At 48.6% G+C, this 16,791-nt stretch overlaps 6 protein-coding genes across 7 annotated transcripts; 3 read left to right on the top strand and 3 right to left on the bottom strand.

Annotated features, from left to right (window-relative positions):
- Positions 1–66: 66 nt before the first annotated feature.
- Positions 67–1,121, top strand: BDBG_04184 (protein kinase domain-containing protein; the record flags this gene model as incomplete). The annotated part of the gene is made up of 4 exons (XM_002625269.2): positions 67–190; positions 246–475; positions 526–574; positions 634–1,121. 4 exons carry the CDS (start codon positions 67–69, stop codon positions 1,119–1,121), a joined length of 891 nt encoding a protein of 296 aa, XP_002625315.1.
- Positions 1,122–4,085: 2,964 nt separating this feature from the next.
- Positions 4,086–7,913, bottom strand: BDBG_04183 (nonribosomal peptide synthetase 10; the record flags this gene model as incomplete). Its single annotated transcript, XM_002625268.2, has 1 exon — positions 4,086–7,913. The coding sequence occupies one exon, from the start codon at positions 7,911–7,913 to the stop codon at positions 4,086–4,088; it is 3,828 nt and encodes a 1,275-aa protein (XP_002625314.1).
- A 488-nt stretch (positions 7,914–8,401) lies between these two features.
- Positions 8,402–11,569, top strand: BDBG_04182. Of its 2 annotated transcripts, XM_031721571.1 has the most exons (2): positions 8,402–9,103; positions 9,526–11,569. In XM_031721571.1, the coding sequence occupies exon 2, from the start codon at positions 10,106–10,108 to the stop codon at positions 11,096–11,098; it is 993 nt and encodes a 330-aa protein (XP_031578175.1). In that variant the 5' UTR covers positions 8,402–9,103; positions 9,526–10,105; the 3' UTR covers positions 11,099–11,569. The 2 variants fall into 2 exon arrangements, with proteins under 2 accessions (XP_031578175.1, XP_031578174.1); XM_031721570.1 differs by having other exon boundaries at positions 8,402–11,569.
- On the bottom strand, positions 9,990–13,469 carry BDBG_04181 (ribosome biogenesis protein Noc4). The gene is made up of 4 exons (XM_002625266.2): positions 12,986–13,469; positions 12,707–12,921; positions 11,117–12,648; positions 9,990–11,033 (listed from the first exon to the last, which is right to left on the bottom strand). The coding sequence occupies exons 1-3, from the start codon at positions 13,388–13,390 to the stop codon at positions 11,598–11,600; spliced, it is 1,671 nt and encodes a 556-aa protein (XP_002625312.1). The 5' UTR covers positions 13,391–13,469; the 3' UTR covers positions 9,990–11,033; positions 11,117–11,597.
- A 153-nt stretch (positions 13,470–13,622) lies between these two features.
- On the top strand, positions 13,623–16,586 carry BDBG_04180 (ATP synthase subunit 4, mitochondrial). The gene is made up of 4 exons (XM_002625265.2): positions 13,623–13,715; positions 13,775–14,232; positions 14,308–14,530; positions 14,633–16,586. The coding sequence occupies exons 1-4, from the start codon at positions 13,685–13,687 to the stop codon at positions 14,653–14,655; spliced, it is 735 nt and encodes a 244-aa protein (XP_002625311.1). The 5' UTR covers positions 13,623–13,684; the 3' UTR covers positions 14,656–16,586.
- On the bottom strand, positions 14,882–15,805 carry BDBG_04179 (NEK protein kinase; the record flags this gene model as incomplete). Its single annotated transcript, XM_031721569.1, has 2 exons — positions 14,882–14,949; positions 15,019–15,805. The coding sequence occupies 2 exons, from the start codon at positions 15,803–15,805 to the stop codon at positions 14,882–14,884; spliced, it is 855 nt and encodes a 284-aa protein (XP_031578173.1).
- Positions 16,587–16,791: the final 205 nt, after the last annotated feature.

Genomic DNA, 16,791 nt, shown 5'->3' with positions numbered 1-16,791 from the left:
TGGACCTTTTCTCGGTTCGCTGTCTTTCAGAAACATCACCAAAGGCTTCCTCATAAATCTCCACTGATGCGACAGCCAGGACATCCATTTCTGCTTTGCCATTCCACGGCTGAGTCACCGTCTTTGGAAGCCGAGAGGATTTCCTACCCCGAGTCAGATGTGGAGGATTTGGAAGGATACACGCCGGCGGGTACCATCCAACTCTCATTGGAGACAGCTTTTGCGATATGGTGGTTATTCAACAGTCTGGCTCGCCCATGACCAGCAGCTCCAGTGCTATGTATCGCTGAAGATACTTGTTACAGGAGCTTCACCGGCCAGTAATGAGGGTGAAATTCTCCGTCTATTGGCAAAGGGTACATCGAATTGTTTCGGAAGACGGTTTATCCCAACCTTGCTTGACCAGTTCTCTTTTTATGGTCCCATGGTGGGAGAGCCTGCCGGGGCTGCAGCATCGCCAATTCGAAGGAGAACGGTACAAACTTTATGTTTCCACGAGATGCTGCCGGATCCACCGCTGCCTAGCCCATCATGGTCTTGAACTACATGCATGCGAACGATGTATGCCATGAAGGTACGTCAAATACAGCCTTGTCCCCCTGATTGCTCATCCAAAATTACTGAATCAGACAGATCTCCATCTGGACAAATTTCTTCTTCGTGTCCCGGGCTTTGACAATTTGAGTACATGTACAACTGAACTGTACAAGCGCCATGGCAAACCATATGAGGTTCCTACCCGGCGCCTTGACGGAAAGTCTAGCACACCCCATGCGCCACCGCATATCATCTATCCCATGAATTGGAACAGGCCTGCGAACGAGGTGATGGATCCTGAGATTATTATCTCGGACTATGGGACGTCTTTTATTGCTTCAAAAGCTCCGTCTCCAACACTTCACACGCCGACCCTGTATTCCCCGCCAGAAGAATTCTTCAATGAACGCATCACCACCGTGGCTGATGTATGGACGCTGGGTGTCGTCCTCTACGATGCGATGGGCGAACGGCCTCTCTTTGAAACCTTTGCATGGGACCCAAACCACATCATTGCCGAGATGGTCAAACACCTTGGGACAACTGCCCGCACGATGGTGGGGTTCCTGGACGAATCGCTCTGAGTTCTTCAACCCAGATGGCTCATGGATCACCAACTTCCAGCACATCGGCACACCTGTATTCTGTCGTCTTCACCAACGGATGTGGGATATGGGCCGGGGTGAGACGCCAGAAGCCTGTGAATAGGATGTTGCTGGTGGTGAGCTCAAAGCTCTGGAGGATATGCTGAGGGCTATGATGGCATTTGAACCAGCGGAAAGAAAGGCCGACGGCGAAGCAGCTCATGATGTCTGAGTATATGGTGAAGTGGGCCATGCTAGCGTGGGAGAGGCAGATGAAACGAAAGAGGACTTACTCTGTGGAGCAGAAGTGGTAGATTTGCCCACAGTTATTGTATAATTGTATACGTAAGTTCATCCCAAAACATCTCCCGATAGCTCAAGTCAATGGTCTTCGGCGTTGGCTCCGGCTCTTGACTCACCTTTTCAAGGGTTTCCCAAGGCACGTTACTCCCGTGCCCTTGGGCTGTATCGCCGCTGTTGAAGGCATCATATATCTGTTTACCTATCTAGTTATAATTCACTGCCCTCCAAGGATTCTGCAGCGTGCATAGGATAGGCTGGGAGCCGATCCTGGTGAAAAAGGGGAGGAGGGGTGTAGGGGTGGGTATTCACAGCCAGCAGAATGCAGCATCGTAATGACGATCGGAATCAACACGCGAGAGACTGGACGAGCGGGGCCATCGTTGCTAGTTGCTCGAGACTTTGGGAGAGTTTTAACGTATGCGGTGAGGCAAGGCCATTCACGCCCAAGATAATCCGAGTGGAATCTCTGGCCCCCAGCTATGTAATGACAGAGAGCCACAAGAGATCCCAGAAATCAGCAGAGTGATCGGAATGTTATATTTACCCTGCTTTATCAAACACTTTCAGCGCAGCTGGGATTGGTTCATTGGCACGGATACTGCGTGCTATCATTGTCGCTACAATTCTTGAGATAGTTAAGACCCTTGGATAATATCAGTTTCCCTTGCCTAGGCTGAGTTCTATCTACATCCGTACCTGTGCATGAGTTTAAGCGCCCCCCCCCCCCCTCTCTTATTTGTGCAGGCGCCATGGCCTTCCTCATTGTGGACTAGTTAGTGGTGCTTTACAAATTGGAGTTGCTGAACTGCCACGATGGAGCAGGTATAGGACATACATACATACATACGTACACCTACATGCCGGCCGAAATTTAATATCAAAATCAACTACGGAGTACACCTGTTGCTATCCAATCTTGAGCTCTAAATCAATTTCTGTTCTAAAAACAGATGGTTGCCAGTTACGTCCGAATAGGGGGCCATATGCTCGCTATAAGAGAAGCGCGGAGTTATATAAGAAGAAACAAGTTTGTTCGATTGCAAACGGAATCTTGACAACCCTTTCTTTCTCTTTCTCTCATCTTCACCACCTTCGGAAGAAGCCCTCTTCGCCACGAACTCTCAACGAAACTCATTTTGTCAGTCGTTCACAATGACTTCTCAGTTTTTGGTTTTACTCAAAATCTGCTTCTGCTTGTTGTTGATCAAGCCTGTGTTTGCAGGCCCCCTGGCAGATACACCAGCGTCGGTGGATCAACCCACCAGACTTTGCAGGAAGTCGGCGGGGAAACCCCTCGAGCCGATTCAAAGCAGTAACCCTAGCTTCCCGCATAGTATGTGCTGAGAGCATAGCCGCTGATGTGGAATTACAACATGGCCGAAAAGACCGGCCCCTGCGAGCTGACGAGCGAGTTGCACGTAATGTAATGTACATGTACATTACATACTTCTCATTCGTGTGCGTTGGGAGAGCGATCCTATTCATTTCAAGTACGGGAGAAAATAGCTGGACAAGTCATACCAAAACCTTAAAAAGCACGTTGCGAGCTCGGGAGATGGGATCCGAGATCGCGGTTCTGGACGTCTTGCAACATTGACAAGAATCAGACATATGTATTGTTTTTTTCCCTTGCTGATATGGGCTAAAAGTTTCTGTTAGAGGGTGGAGAGTTCATAATACTGTTTTTGTCCCCTTGGATCTCAAGTTTTCATCTTTTTTTTTCATTTGTCTGTTTTTCCCGCCGGTTTTGATTCCTGCTTTTGATGTATCACTATTCATCTCCTCAGTCGTTTATTTTGGTGTGGTGCTTTCAAGCGCCGCGAGGCGTCCATAATATTACATGCATGTTAGCTGGAAAGTTGGTCCCAGGCTTTACATAAAAAGTTCCACGCAGGACAGATCTCCTCATATACATACGAACTCATTTCGCTGCAAGACAAACCGTGATGACTTGTGGCAAGTGTGGCTTCATTAAATGTTAGCAGGCGACCACACCATTAATAAAAATTCTCAGATATGGGAGCGGTTGTATGATACCAAATCCTAGATAAGCGATAAGCTTGCGTAACTTGAGACCTGTTATCATTTCAAATATCCCCCAGACTTGGGCATGAAATAAAATGGTAGTAGTTTGAAGATGGTATCTTGAATTGTGGTTAGTTCTGTGGTCACCTACATGATTCTTTTGTCGCTATGGGCTGTCTCTATCATATCTCATGTATCGATCACTGTCACGAATAATTTTCTTTCATCCAAAGCTTGTTCCCCAGAAGGAACTTGAATGGACGCGCAGAATTTGTTTTCCAATTTGAATTCTGCCGCTTGAGTGGTTGCTTTCTTGTAGACTCAAATATCTCCACCGCTAAGTAAGTGAAATGTCTAGAGCAAGACATCGACGCAGGAAAGTGTGAGGCGATGATTGGGGTTATTAATGAGATTGTGTACGGGTACTTAGACGGAAAATGGAAAGGAGCTATAAACTAATATAAATCGACGGAGAATGAATGGTAACTTAGTTGGCCGTGCCAATCTTGTTGAAAAGAAGGCGACCTGATGAAAGATGTTTGTTCACCTGCTTTGTCCTGTTTGGAATGGGGTATAATAGATATCTGCTGGTTGAAAATCGGGCTTTCCTCTCTTTTTTTTTCCCGGGGTCAGCGTTTAAATGGGCTCATCGCGAGGCTCAATCAGTACCTCATTCACAGCGACGTGCTCGGGTTGTCGTAACGCATAAATTATCGAGTTCGCTACATCTTCCGGATCTAGGATCCGAGCTCCTGATGGTTCACCATACTGTTTAATAGCCTCAGCATCAGTAGACATCCCTAGAAGATCGGTGGCCGTATTTCCCGGTTGGACGCTCGTGACGCGCAAGCCTTTACCTGCTGTCTCCAGTCGCAGCCCTTGTAACGTGGCTTCGACAAAGAATTTGCTTGCTGAGTAGACGCTTAGTCCAGGGAAGACTTTACGGCCGGCATCAGATGATATGGCGACGATATGGCCTTTACCACGAGAAAGCATTGACGGCACAGTGGCCGCGAGACAGTGTAGGAGGCCTTTGCAGTTCACATCGACAGTGCGATCCCACTCCTCCATCTGCGTATTCGCCATCATTGTGAAGTACATGACTCCAGCGCAGGCGACAACTATATCCACGGGGCCTAGCTCCTCGTTGGCTGCACGAACTAGGGCTTCCACCTGGGACTTATCTGTCACGTCGGTTTGTCGGATAATTACTTTGTTGTCACGGAGAGGAAGGGTGCTCTTTACGGCTTCAAGAGCTTTAGTGCGTCGTGCACCGAGAGCAACATGGGCCCCTTCTCGGACCAAGGCAGTAGCAACAGCCGCACCGATTCCGGAAGATGCGCCGGTGATGACTGCAACATGGCCGCTAAGTGGACCTTTGGGTGCTGGCTGCGAAACTCCGTTGAGGCAATGTTTCCGGGAAGGAGAGCGAGGGAGCCAACCTCGGGCAAACCAATGGCGAGCGTAGGTTTCTAGCAAGATAATGTCCACCTTGGGGCGTTCGACGTCCGAATGGAAAGGCCTGGTTTCAGCGTTGCTCAGGACAACAATGCCTTTGAGGAAATCAACAGTTGGCATGCCGCTTCGAAGGATGTCAACTGTAAAGGCGCCATCTCCACCTTTTGCAGATGCTCTTTTCTCCGTCCACAATGCAACCCATTCATCCCAGCTGAGACGCTGGGTTGGGTAGCCTAGGTCCTTGAGGCAATCGAACACGGTTCGTGTGTCGACAGGGCTTGGGTCACCGAGATGAAACATAACCCGATTGGTTTGAGTCTGATTGGAGAGATGGATAATAGCTTTGCTGACGAAGTCTACTGGAGTCATCTCTGCACGCCACCCCTCTACGTCAGGCGCATAACCGAGATGGATCGATTCCACGATTAATGCAGATAGGAGATCCCAGGCGTTTCCAGCGCCCGTGGTACTGTGACCACTTATTGTTCCGGCTCGTAATATTTTCACCGGCAGGCCGCGACGACCAGCCTCGAGCACAAGTTGCTCTGCCACCCATTTGGTCTGGCCGTACCCGTCAAGCAGCTTTTCTGGAACTTCAGATACATCAAGCATGGCATCCTCTGGCCAGCCTTTCTGAGATGGAGGCAACACTCCGTTTGTCGATATATATTGTACTGTGGCACCGGACTGACACGCGAGGCGCAAGATCTCTCTCGTCCCTCCTACATTGGCACCTCGCAGGGCGGCATATGGATATACAAGATTGACTGTCGCCGCAGCATGGATGATGACCTGGACACGAGCGGCAAGATCATCGAAAGCCTGGGGGGATAGACCAAAGCGTTTTCGAGATAGATTTCCGGGCAGGATCTCGACTCGCTCCATGATCGAGTCGCGCCATAATCCCAGATCAAGCAGATTTCTGCGTATTCTCGCTACGCCTCCCGGGCCATCTTCACCAGAAGGGTCGTTAAAACGAACAAGACACACGATCTTGGCGGATGTGGCTTCCAACAAGTCGTTGAGGAGAAATGCACCTAAGAAACCAGTCGCGCCAGTAAGGAGCACTGTATTTGCCTCGGAGAGCGACCTTGTTTTCGCACTGGAGGGTTGAATGTCATCGTCAAGGATAGAGTCCGCGCGTAATACTGCTGGTAGATCTGCTTGCAATGCGGCAGTGTGCCCATCCCGTACAGCACGTACCGTTTTCAGGTGACCAGTGAGCGTTGGAGGATCCACTAGACGGTCGAGGGGGATGCGGAAACCAAAATTTTTCGATAGTCTTGAGGCAAGGTCAGCAATTGACAAGGAGTGCCCACCTAAATCGAAAAAGTTGTGCTCTGGAGTAATGGCGCTGCGTGCTATTTTGAGGGATGCAGCCCAAAATTCGGCTATCGCGTCAATTGAGATTGGATCGCTTTTAGCCTTATGCCCATTTGTTATTATAGGTTTGGGTGTCGGAGGGGGAGGGAGGCGTTTCAAATCGGCTTTTCCGGAGACTTCATGGGTTGGTAGCTCATTTAGTTCGACCCATAATGCTGGAATCATGTAGTGGGCCAGATAAGGAGAAAGTATGCGACGTGCTGCTGGGCTATGTCCTGATTCATTGACTTCTATATTTGGCCGACCAGAAGAATTTGCCTTGTCCTGGACAACATACGCTACCAATTGCCTTTCTAAACCTTCACCGTGGGCGACTACGACACAGTCGTTAACAGCAAGATGGTTGATGATGGCATTTTCAACCTTTCCTGGAACAACAGAATAACCACGCAGCTTAATCATAGCCCCAACGCGACCGCTAATCTCGAGAAGCCCCGAGGGTAACATTTTGGCTGTGTCTCCGGTTCTGTACATGAGGGCTCCTGGTGTTGAATCGAATGGGTTTGGGATGAAAGCCTTGGCCGTAGTTTCAGGGCGGTTCAGATACCCTCGGGCTAGCAACGGCCCGCCAATGAAAAGCTCACCACCAACCCCATGTTCCACTGGTTTGCCACTATCATCTAGAATATACGTCTGTTTAGGGAACAATGGTGGACCAACGGGGCAGTAAAGGGCTTCGTCATCAAGCATATCCCTGATGTCCCCGCACGCAATCTCATGGGTTTCGCAGGCACTGTAACAGTTGAGCAGTCGGGTGTTTGGAAGAGCTTTGATCGCTCGCCGGGCTAAATCAGTGCTGACGACCTCACCATTAAGCCACAAGGTGCGCAGATCCGGGAGACGGCTCCCAATTGCCGGGTGCCTTGAAAGTACCGCGGCCAAAAGCGTAGGAGTCATTAGTGTTTCTGTGATACGTTTCGCAGAAAGTAGGTCGACCAGTGCAGCAGGGTCATAACTCATATCATCCGGAACCGCAACGACCGTCGCTCCTCGCAAGAGAGGGCGTAGTATTTCCCAAACAAAGAAGACATTGCAAGCCACACGGTCTCCGGGCTGAAGATCAGAAAGTCGAAATCTGAGATTATATGAGAGGACCGGTGCCCGGTGTGGATTTGCAATTCCTTTCGGGCGGCCAGTTGTCCCGGACGAGTAAGATACAAAAGCTAGCCGTTCCAAATCATCGTCAGCAGGTAATGGCGGGAGTTCGTTCGCGTGCGGGGTTTCTTTCTGCGGCTTGTCGAGGACTATCAATGGGGTGCTGGCCTTTATTTTGGCAGCCTGGCTTTGATTCGTGATTATCACGGTGGGATTGGAATCGTCGATAACATCAGCGAGGAGGTTCGGGGGATAGGCAAGCTCGAGAACAAGAAAAGCTCCCCCGGCACGAAGAGCTGCCAAACAGGCAATCACGTAGTCGGCGCTGCGGCCCAGAAGCACACCAACAAGGCTGTCTCGACCAACGCCATGTCCACGGAGACGAAGAGCAAGTTCTGAGACTTTCCTGTCGAGTTCGGAATAGGTGTATTGGGTCTTTTGGTCCTCTAAGGCGATAGCATCTGGTGTCACATGCACCTGCTGGAGGAAGAGAGCCGATAAGTCCTTTGTGATATCTATAACAGACATTTTCCTGTCCTCTTCACCTGGTGGATTCATTTCTTTGTTTCTTATTTTCACAGTTGTTTTCATTCAATCCTCAATTCATAAATAATTGATCCGTTGTTTTGTTGTTGTATGAAAACTTTGTTGTTGTATGAAAACTTAGTAGCGCGTAGAATTTCGTTGTGGGATAAAGGTCAGAACCTTCTAGGTTCAACGTCGGTTGCTGCTAATTCAGGGGCCTGGCTAGATCTGCGGAACAACACCTAAGCCAAGTTCTGATTCGCTGCAATACACCCACAAGCTACTTTTAGGTGTGTGGGGGGAGGGGAGTAGTGAGGATGGCTCCAAGTGGCTGAGAATGCCAAAATAATAATATCGTCGTCGATTATTCCAGCGTATGCAGCGGGCCACCAACCAACCTTGAGGGGTTTGCCACAGCAATCGCCTCTCAGCACGTGATCCACAGCTCCTCCGAGATTGATGAGAGATCAACAACTATCCCACCCACCAGGGCCACCACATGTTATTTCACCTCCCTCTAAAATACACATTGGGTGTTGAGCACTTGTAATGGGGTAGTGCCATGCCATGAGTCCAGTTGAAATGGGTTTGGAACCACGCTGAGCTGTTTTTCCGACCCGAGTTGGCACCATGTTCAAGTGTACTGTGCGTTATGTATGCCCATTTCCAACCATCGCTCCAAGCAAACGACCGACCCGCTGAATCTTCCAATCAAAATTTGACGCTCATCTCTTCTCTCAAACCAAAGGCATTTTTCCTCGTCAAGCAGGGCAGGGCAGGGCAGGGCAGGGCAAGGCAAGGCAAGGCAGAACTTCTTCAGGGATAATATCCCGCGACTCATCAACCCTGATTTCAGGAAGAACAATCCACAACTGGGCCCCCCTCAAGGTTGATGAGCACAGGGACGAATTCGTAAACAAACTTTTAACATGTAGCAAGCACATAATGATGTGGTTGTTCTGAACCCGCAGTTTTGGCATCGTCCATCACTCCATTCGAGATCGGGCGGGGAAGAGCAGCGGGTAACTAACCGACGAAGTATCGACACACCCGTGATGTCACTGCTGCTGTGGAAGTCGTCATTCCATGGAATGAGCTGTGATGGTGGTTGGTTGGTTGTTTTGGGTTATGGTGATGTTGATATCCATGATCGCGCACGACGACGGACAAAGCCGCATGGGTGCCAAGATAATGTATGTAACTATATTGTACTGTACGGAGTACGGTGTAGTTACATACATACATTACATACCTCAACAGGCAATCTAGGGTTCATGCCCTATCATTGCCCTTTTGCCCCTTGCCCTACGAAGCAGGAAACTTGCATCCTTGCCCCCCAATTCTAAGAACGATGGAAAGCAGAGCAAAGAACAGATAGAATATTCAATGATAAATGGCCCTTCTCCTTCACAGGCGCAAATGCCAACTTCAATACAGGGCGAGCAGGGAGATAGATGCCCTTTTTGAACAGAAGCAAAATGGGGTAGAACGATTATTCTAGAGGTCTTTACGCTGCTCGCAAATTAATACTTCCTTACTTTGTTTCTTGCACCGTTTCAGTTTTCTGTCTCTCATTTCTTGCTGGCTGTCTAACTTACCACTTCTGCCATTCTAGAAGCCCAGGCCTCGTATAATTTGATATCTACTACGCAGTACGTACACAGTGAGATTGTTACTGACGTCACCATTCACGCAGCACTCACATGGGAGAGAGAATCAACAGGATTCAATGGAAATAGAAACATTGAAAGACATTGAAAATCTAGGAGATAAGAGTCCAATATGCTATTTTTACGCAGTTTTCCCTCCCTTACTCCCTGCTACGTCTGGAATTGCGCTTTCCCTTGATTCAGGGGCCGGGCTGGGCTGGCTTGGGGCCAATCCTCCTTCCGCTGCGGACAAATCGCCCTGCCAAAACAAACCCTGGGTTGGCTTACGGCGTCTATTTAACTATTTGCCTACTTCTTGACTCGCTGAGACTGAATCCTTTGTGGTTTTATCTATTGCTCTCATCCGTCAAGTTATGCCATCCACTCGTTTGAAGTTATTGAGATATCTGTACATAGTTTACTTATGGGCCTCCCTTTAAGCTTTTTGCTTGCGTTCAGATTCATTATAGTTTCCTCTGCTTTTGTTGCGTGGTTCTTCGTTCGCTTCTTTCTTTCTGTCCTTCGTTACTTGTTTCTCGTTGCCACATGCATTATCGATATCACCAACGGGAATGCAATAATGCAGGGACTACGACGCCCTATCACCTCCTTGAATGGCTACAAAACACCGCCTCAAAACAGGGCCTTAGTTCCCCCCCCGGTGTCGAGGTAGTTTATTCTCGCTCCAAAGAAGAATATGAACCCGTCCAGTACCGACCAGCTTCACCAGCCGATTCCGCCATCGACATTGGCGACAGTTCACCCCCTCCTGCTAAGTCCGTGTCCGTACCACCATCCGTCCTCGAGGCCCGCGAAGACGCAAAAGATATCCTTAATAATTGCCACACCGCTCTTCTCTCCTTGGAATTGACGCGGATGCGGAAATCAAGAATCGGCATGAGCAGCTGGGTCGCCTTTTGGCAACGAATATATTCCCCAGAACTCGCCAAAGTCATTTGCACCACGATTGCCAGCGCTGCGCCGAAAGTCGACAAGGTTTTCCAATCCGTCGCTAAGGAACTTTTCAACATCACTTACAGAGCGGCAGAGAATATCAAGATGGCAACAACAGAAGCGCAAATCATCCAATGCTGGCAATTGATGGAGCAAGAAACGATTGCGTACCGAAACCTAAGGGACCGGTATGTAAGAGCAATCATGGAGGATTTGCGGGTTAGGATCGAAGCTATACCAGTTGATATATCCGATGAATTATTCGATGATCTCAAGCGAGCTATTTTCGTCGTCGATCCGAGCGGCAATTACCACCCGGGGGATCCGGAGGCAGAGGAGCGTGATATGCACAGTCAAAGACGACCGCAGGCGCGAGAATATATTCGCGCAGATCCGCACCTGGTCTTTCGCCCTGGGTTTAGTGGAGATTTCCAGTCTGCACTTGAGCGGGCTGCTGCGGAGGATCTGGGAATGGTAGTTGAAGAACCGGACCCGTTGGAGCTAACTCCTTCTGATGCATCTGCGACGACGGGGGAGTGGTCAGCAAGCGTCCTCTCGGATATGGGCATTGACATAATCACGTAAAATTCATTAAAGACTTACATGGATTTGAACGAAGCTTTGGGACTTTGGGTCGGTGTTTTGTGTCGTGGTTTAGGGATACATACAAGGTTTCTTTCTCTATCTTTTTCCAGGGGTTTGATTTGATGGCAAGAGTCACTCCACTCGTTTAGTTTGGCTATTTCTCTTTTCCTTTTCCTTTCCTTTTTCATCCTGCATCCTCTTTCCGTTTTGGGTTCATATGCGCAGGCGTGATACACGGGAGTTCTTCGTTTGTTTTAATGAACAAGGGATCCAACAATCTCTAAATTGAACCATTTCCCTTTTATTCCGCTCTCTGCACTTATGCTCAAAGATTAGAAGGGAAGGATGTGTGTAATTTTGAAGCTGAAGAATAAAAGGTTAAATATCCCCGTAGTCACTTGGTTGTGAGTTTTGGGCTCTCTATTCTTTACATCCAAATAGGTACATATATATATATATCTCTGTGTGTGTATGTGTGTGTGTGTGAGGGCCATCAGCCTTACGTAAAATCCCACAAGCCTCTTACCAACGCCCCTACTTCCTTGTCCACTCCCCCATCCTCCTCCAGCAACCTATCCGTAAAAATTCTCTTCGGAATCTGAAACTCTACCACAGGAGCCTTTCGGAACTCCTTTTCCTCCTTCCCTAGCTCCATCCCAACCATCCCTTGATACGAATGATCCAAGAAATCTTCCAAGTTATACGCCTGCTTCGTAAACTGCTCTGAGATGATCTTCGAAAGCGATGCCACATTGGGATGGTAATGTGACTGCAGAGTCTCGATTTCCCACAGACTGCTTTCTAGAGCGCCGGTGCGGGTTGGGTCTGGCTCCGTAGGATCGAAGGGGTCGGTCATGCCGTGAGATTGCAATTTGGATTGTGAGTCCTCATCGCGGATCACGCGGTGCAACATGAAGGTACATGTTGGGTGGGACTTCAGGAGGTTGTAGATCCAGGGGACGATGACGACTATGGCAGCCGGGGGCGCGTTGAGCGCGAGCCGGGATAGCCGCTTTATGAAACTTGCGACAAGGGTTGCGGGGAGATGGGAGGAGGACAGGAAGGTGTCGAGGAGGCGGAAGAAGCGAGAACGGTGTTTTGAATGGAGGAGGTCGGCATCTAGGAGAGAATAGAGTTTCTGGTAGAATTGTGGGTAGTCGAGATTCTTTTCTTGGATTAGGTAGAAGAGGCCTGAGAGGGCGAGGAGGGATGTTGATCCTCCCTGGTCGTAAGAATCCGTTAGGAAGTCCATGAGCATCTCCGGTTTGAGGAACCATGGGGCTATAAGGCGGGACATTAGGCGGAGGAGAGTCTTTCTTTGCTGTTCGTTTAGAGTATTACTCCGTAGAACGCTGAGCCAAGCAGCTTGGACGCGTTGCTTGTACGAAGAAACAGAGAGAAGGGTAGCTTTGTGTTTTTGACCGACACTTGATAGGTCGGTGTAGAAGCTCTCGAACTCGTGGTTTGGCGGTGGCGGTTGGCCTAGGGCGGATAAGAGGGATATGACAACTTCTATTGACTCGGGAGATTTATTGGTTGATGCAAAATCGCTATAATAGTAGTTAGTGAAAACCGCACGTAGCAAGAAGAAAGAAGTGCGAAACTTACGAGAGCCGAAGAAGGGTATAAAAAGCAACATCATGGTACTTGGTCAGAAAGTTCTCGATGAATTCCGACCGCACACGCTCTCCATCTTGGGCCTCGATGAGAGCTATAACCAGGTCGTTGAAGTAGCCCCCCTTCCACACTCCCACATCAGCTCCAGCTCCTCCATTGATGGACTGTTCTTTGATCAAGCGCATGCAAAGGGAGAGGGCCGCAATCTAATGCAGAAATTCGTTAGGCGCACATTTTCCGAATGAATTGAAGAGAGGGTAGAGTCCATACTTGAGCTGTTGGCTCTGCCTTTTTGAGAACATTAATCAAACCCTGTTGATACTCTTGATATCTTTCTTTCAGCCATGCAACCAGTATCAAGTCCTGCTCACTTGCGCCTTTGGGTTTGTTGAACTGGCCTCCTGCCAACAGTCGGCAGAAGACCCTGCAGAGTGAAAGGGCAACAGTGAGATTGGGTGACTTTGTAGAGTCTTCGGTGATAAAGAGGGATATCAAGGTGACAATGTTGTTATAGTACTTTCGGGACTCTGCTATCTGGTCCTCCAACTGCTGTATCCTGTTTTTATCCTCATTGTCGTCCGCTACAGCTCTCCGCTTGGACGATTGCGGTTTGCGTTCCGAAGCATCCTTCTTCCTTTTTTTGGAGTTGTGCACTCCATCAAGTAGGCCGGGCATGCTGGCTGGTATGTGAAGAATTTCTTAACAGAGCAGACTTATATACCGTAACTTGTAGACATCCGACTTCTTCTCGTGTCCTCTCTTCTGTCTATCAAAGTTTTAAGTTCATTTTATATATTTCTTCGATCCAAACTCGGAAAACACACCCCCACTAGTGCCGAATTGGCTTAGCGCCACCTCCCACCCGAGCCTCTTCACCAAACTTGACTTGGCTGGTATTAGACTGCAACAAACCCCCAATATCATCACCACCACACCACTCCCTCGCTGCTCACTCTTCCTCCTACCGCAATGGCTTCGAGATTGGCAAAGAGCGCCATTGGTATGTTGCTGCGCCCCCACTATGCTGAATTGGAGCCACGGCTAATTGATTGATCCCAGGCGCGGCCGCCCGTGTCCGTCCGGTCATCACCTCCCGAACCATCCCAGCGGCCTCAACCTCCTTCACATCTACGCGCTCGGCTTCCAATGTGCCCACCGAAGACCCCAAAACTAAGGCCCAGTCCATAATTGATGCCCTGCCAGGCAATAGCTTAGTGTCCAAAACTGCCATCCTTTCTGCTGGTGCTGGTCTCTCCATTGCCGCGATCAGCAATGAGCTTTATGTTTTCAATGAAGAGACTGTGGCTGCATTCTGTCTCCTCAGTGTCTTTACTGCTGTAGCTAAGATGGCTGGCCCCATGTATAAAGAATGGGCTGAAACCCAGATCCAAAAACAGAAGGATATCCTCAACGGTGCCAGAACAAACCACACCAATGCGGTTAAAGAGAGAATTGAGAATGTCAAGCAATTGAGCGGCGTTGTTGAGATCACCAAGAACCTTTTTGAGGTGTCCAAGGTATGTGGAATATCCTTTGCGTAGCAAGTAAGGAACATGTTAATTGTTGGGTTTCTGACAATTCGATAATTATAGGAAACCGCCCGATTGGAGGCTCAGGCCTATGAAATGGAGCAGCGCACTGCTCTCGCCGCTGAGGCTAAGAAGGTCCTCGACTCGTGGGTACAGTACGAGGGACAGGTCAAGGTCCGCCAACAGCACGAATTGGCCCAGACCGTCATCAGCAAGATCCAGAAGGAATTAGAGAACCCCAAGGTTCTTCAACAAATTTTGCAACAAAGTGTGGCGGATGTTGAGAGTGAGTTTCCCTTTATTTAGCGAAGGAACAAAAACAACTAAATAGAAACTCGCCATTTCAAGAACCATCCGATGGGATAAGTTGCTAATGCATAACCTGTAGGAATCGTTTCTGCGAAGCCCTAGTAAATCTTGGACAATTTATCTGACCTAGAGCTAGCTTCCTTTCAACTTCCGTGTACAAAAATCCAAGAATATAAACCATTGTTTTTTGCCATTGAAAATCGTTGTATAGTACTTGCGAATTTCACTTTCTGCATGCTTGCTTACCAATTGAAATAACGAATTGAATGATGACTGAAACACCATCCCCTTGCACATACGTATTTCCTGCTGACGGTACACAGAAAAGCTACAATTCACGAACCCTGAACGCGCCACTGGGAACCGGAATTTGCGCGAGGCAAGGTGTCCGGCTGTCTATGAACCTAGCAAATTCCAAAGCAAAAGGACGCTCGTGGATATTTCCGCTCATTCCGGTACGAATACAAGTAGCCAGTTCTGAACTGTAAGGTGATGATATTTGCGCACCAATGCCAAGGGCCCAGTGAGGCAGGCACAACAACTGGGCTATCGCCGCAGTACGGTAGACATCGCTACGTTCACCACATAGAGGGTACTCCGGGGGGAACCAACCTGGGGCGCACACTGCGCTGCTGGTAGAACTCAAGTTATTGATGTCCTCCTTGTTGATAGCGAGGCCGAAATCACCCAACTTAACCGTTGGATATATGGTCCTGTGGGATGTGTTGGTTTGGAGAAAACAATTATCCGGTTTAATATCCCTGTGTATGACAGGCATCCAGCCTGTCATGCGTCCTTGGCTGGGTCGGCGGATGTTGGATGGATTGAGAATGCCATCATGCATCCAGCACAATGCTGCGACTAAGCCATACAGCACGTGCCACACGAATGGCTCAGGAACAGCGAGGTTGGTGCCTTTCATGTATTTCATGAAATCGTGCAGGGTGCCCATTTTGCAATACTCGAGGTATAATTCGCCCTTCTCCGGCCCGATGTCAGCTTCGATGATGCCGCAGATGTTCCGATGTCCTCGCAGTTTACGCATGAGGGCTGCCTCTCGATTCCAGTGGCGCGGCGTCGATAGCTGGCCGAGGACGAGTCGCTTGCGAACACAAATTAGTCGGTCTGATCTACGCCTAACGATGGCGATGCCTGCATTGAAGCCGCCGCCCACCCGGCCCATCTCGACGAGCACATCGTATTTGTTGCTGACCAGCTCCATATGAAAGAGATTGATTCTACTGCGTAACATTTTCGGTTGTCAAAATTCCTTCGATAGCGACTGTTGGACCAATTCAAGGAAGGTTGATATGTTCGATCCTGCGGCTTTGCTGGAGCTTGGTTTGGCGATATTGATTGGTTGGGAGGATGACTATGGTGTGCAAATATGAGTACAGGAACGGATATAGGGTCAATTTGTGATAGTCATTTGAGGATATCCTTGATAACTTGCAAACTAGGAGTTGATGTGAGCGCTTTGAAAAGCGAGCTAGAGGTTGAAAAACCGCCCTTGCTTCTTTTATACGCAACATTGTCGGGTCAAGGATCATCACAGGGTTGAAAATTCAATTCAATATGGGTTGAATTGGGAAATGGACTTCGTGGACACCACAAAAAATTGTGTTAACTGCCTCTACTTAGTCACTGAGTCGAAAAAAATGAGGCCTGGTTAAGAGTCGCTTAGGGTTCTCAATAGCTCGAGATTTGGTCCGGCTGTCTCCTGACCCAACGCCTATCCTAACCCAGTAGTGATCTTAGTGATACGCAAGTGCAATGATTTCCTCGTCTCTCGATTCGGTGACTCCTGGTGAGCTAGGATGGGGAAATTTTATTGAGTTTCTATATCGATGATGAAGGGGATGGGAAGTGATATATTGGCCCAGGGACTGTGACCTTTTTCCTTTAGAGCATTTATGGCCAGATATTTGTGGATTGTGTAATAATGAAAGAATCCTGCTGGGAGAGTAGAGTCAAGAAATCATATAATTCGGTTCATTAAATAATACAGTTACTAGCTATTTGGCATTCCTGTATCCCGGCAGCAAACTGAAGAACAACTCTTTTCAAAAAGCTCTAGATTTATATCCCAGTAATGTTCAGCAATGCTCGGCTCTGGCCGGTTTGCGACATGGAGACCAAACCAGGGCTTTTTTTGTTCAGCTCGATCGCATTGTTAGTTTCTTCATAAATAGTCTACACACAGCCACAATCGCCAGCTTGAGGCAAATAAAGACTTTC

This window comes from Blastomyces gilchristii, assembly GCF_000003855.2.
Source record: "Blastomyces gilchristii SLH14081 genomic scaffold supercont1.7, whole genome shotgun sequence".
Classification (NCBI taxonomy): Eukaryota; Fungi; Ascomycota; class Eurotiomycetes; order Onygenales; family Ajellomycetaceae; genus Blastomyces; species Blastomyces gilchristii.
Note: the sequence above shows the minus strand (reverse complement) of the source record. Positions and strands in the feature narration are given on the sequence as shown.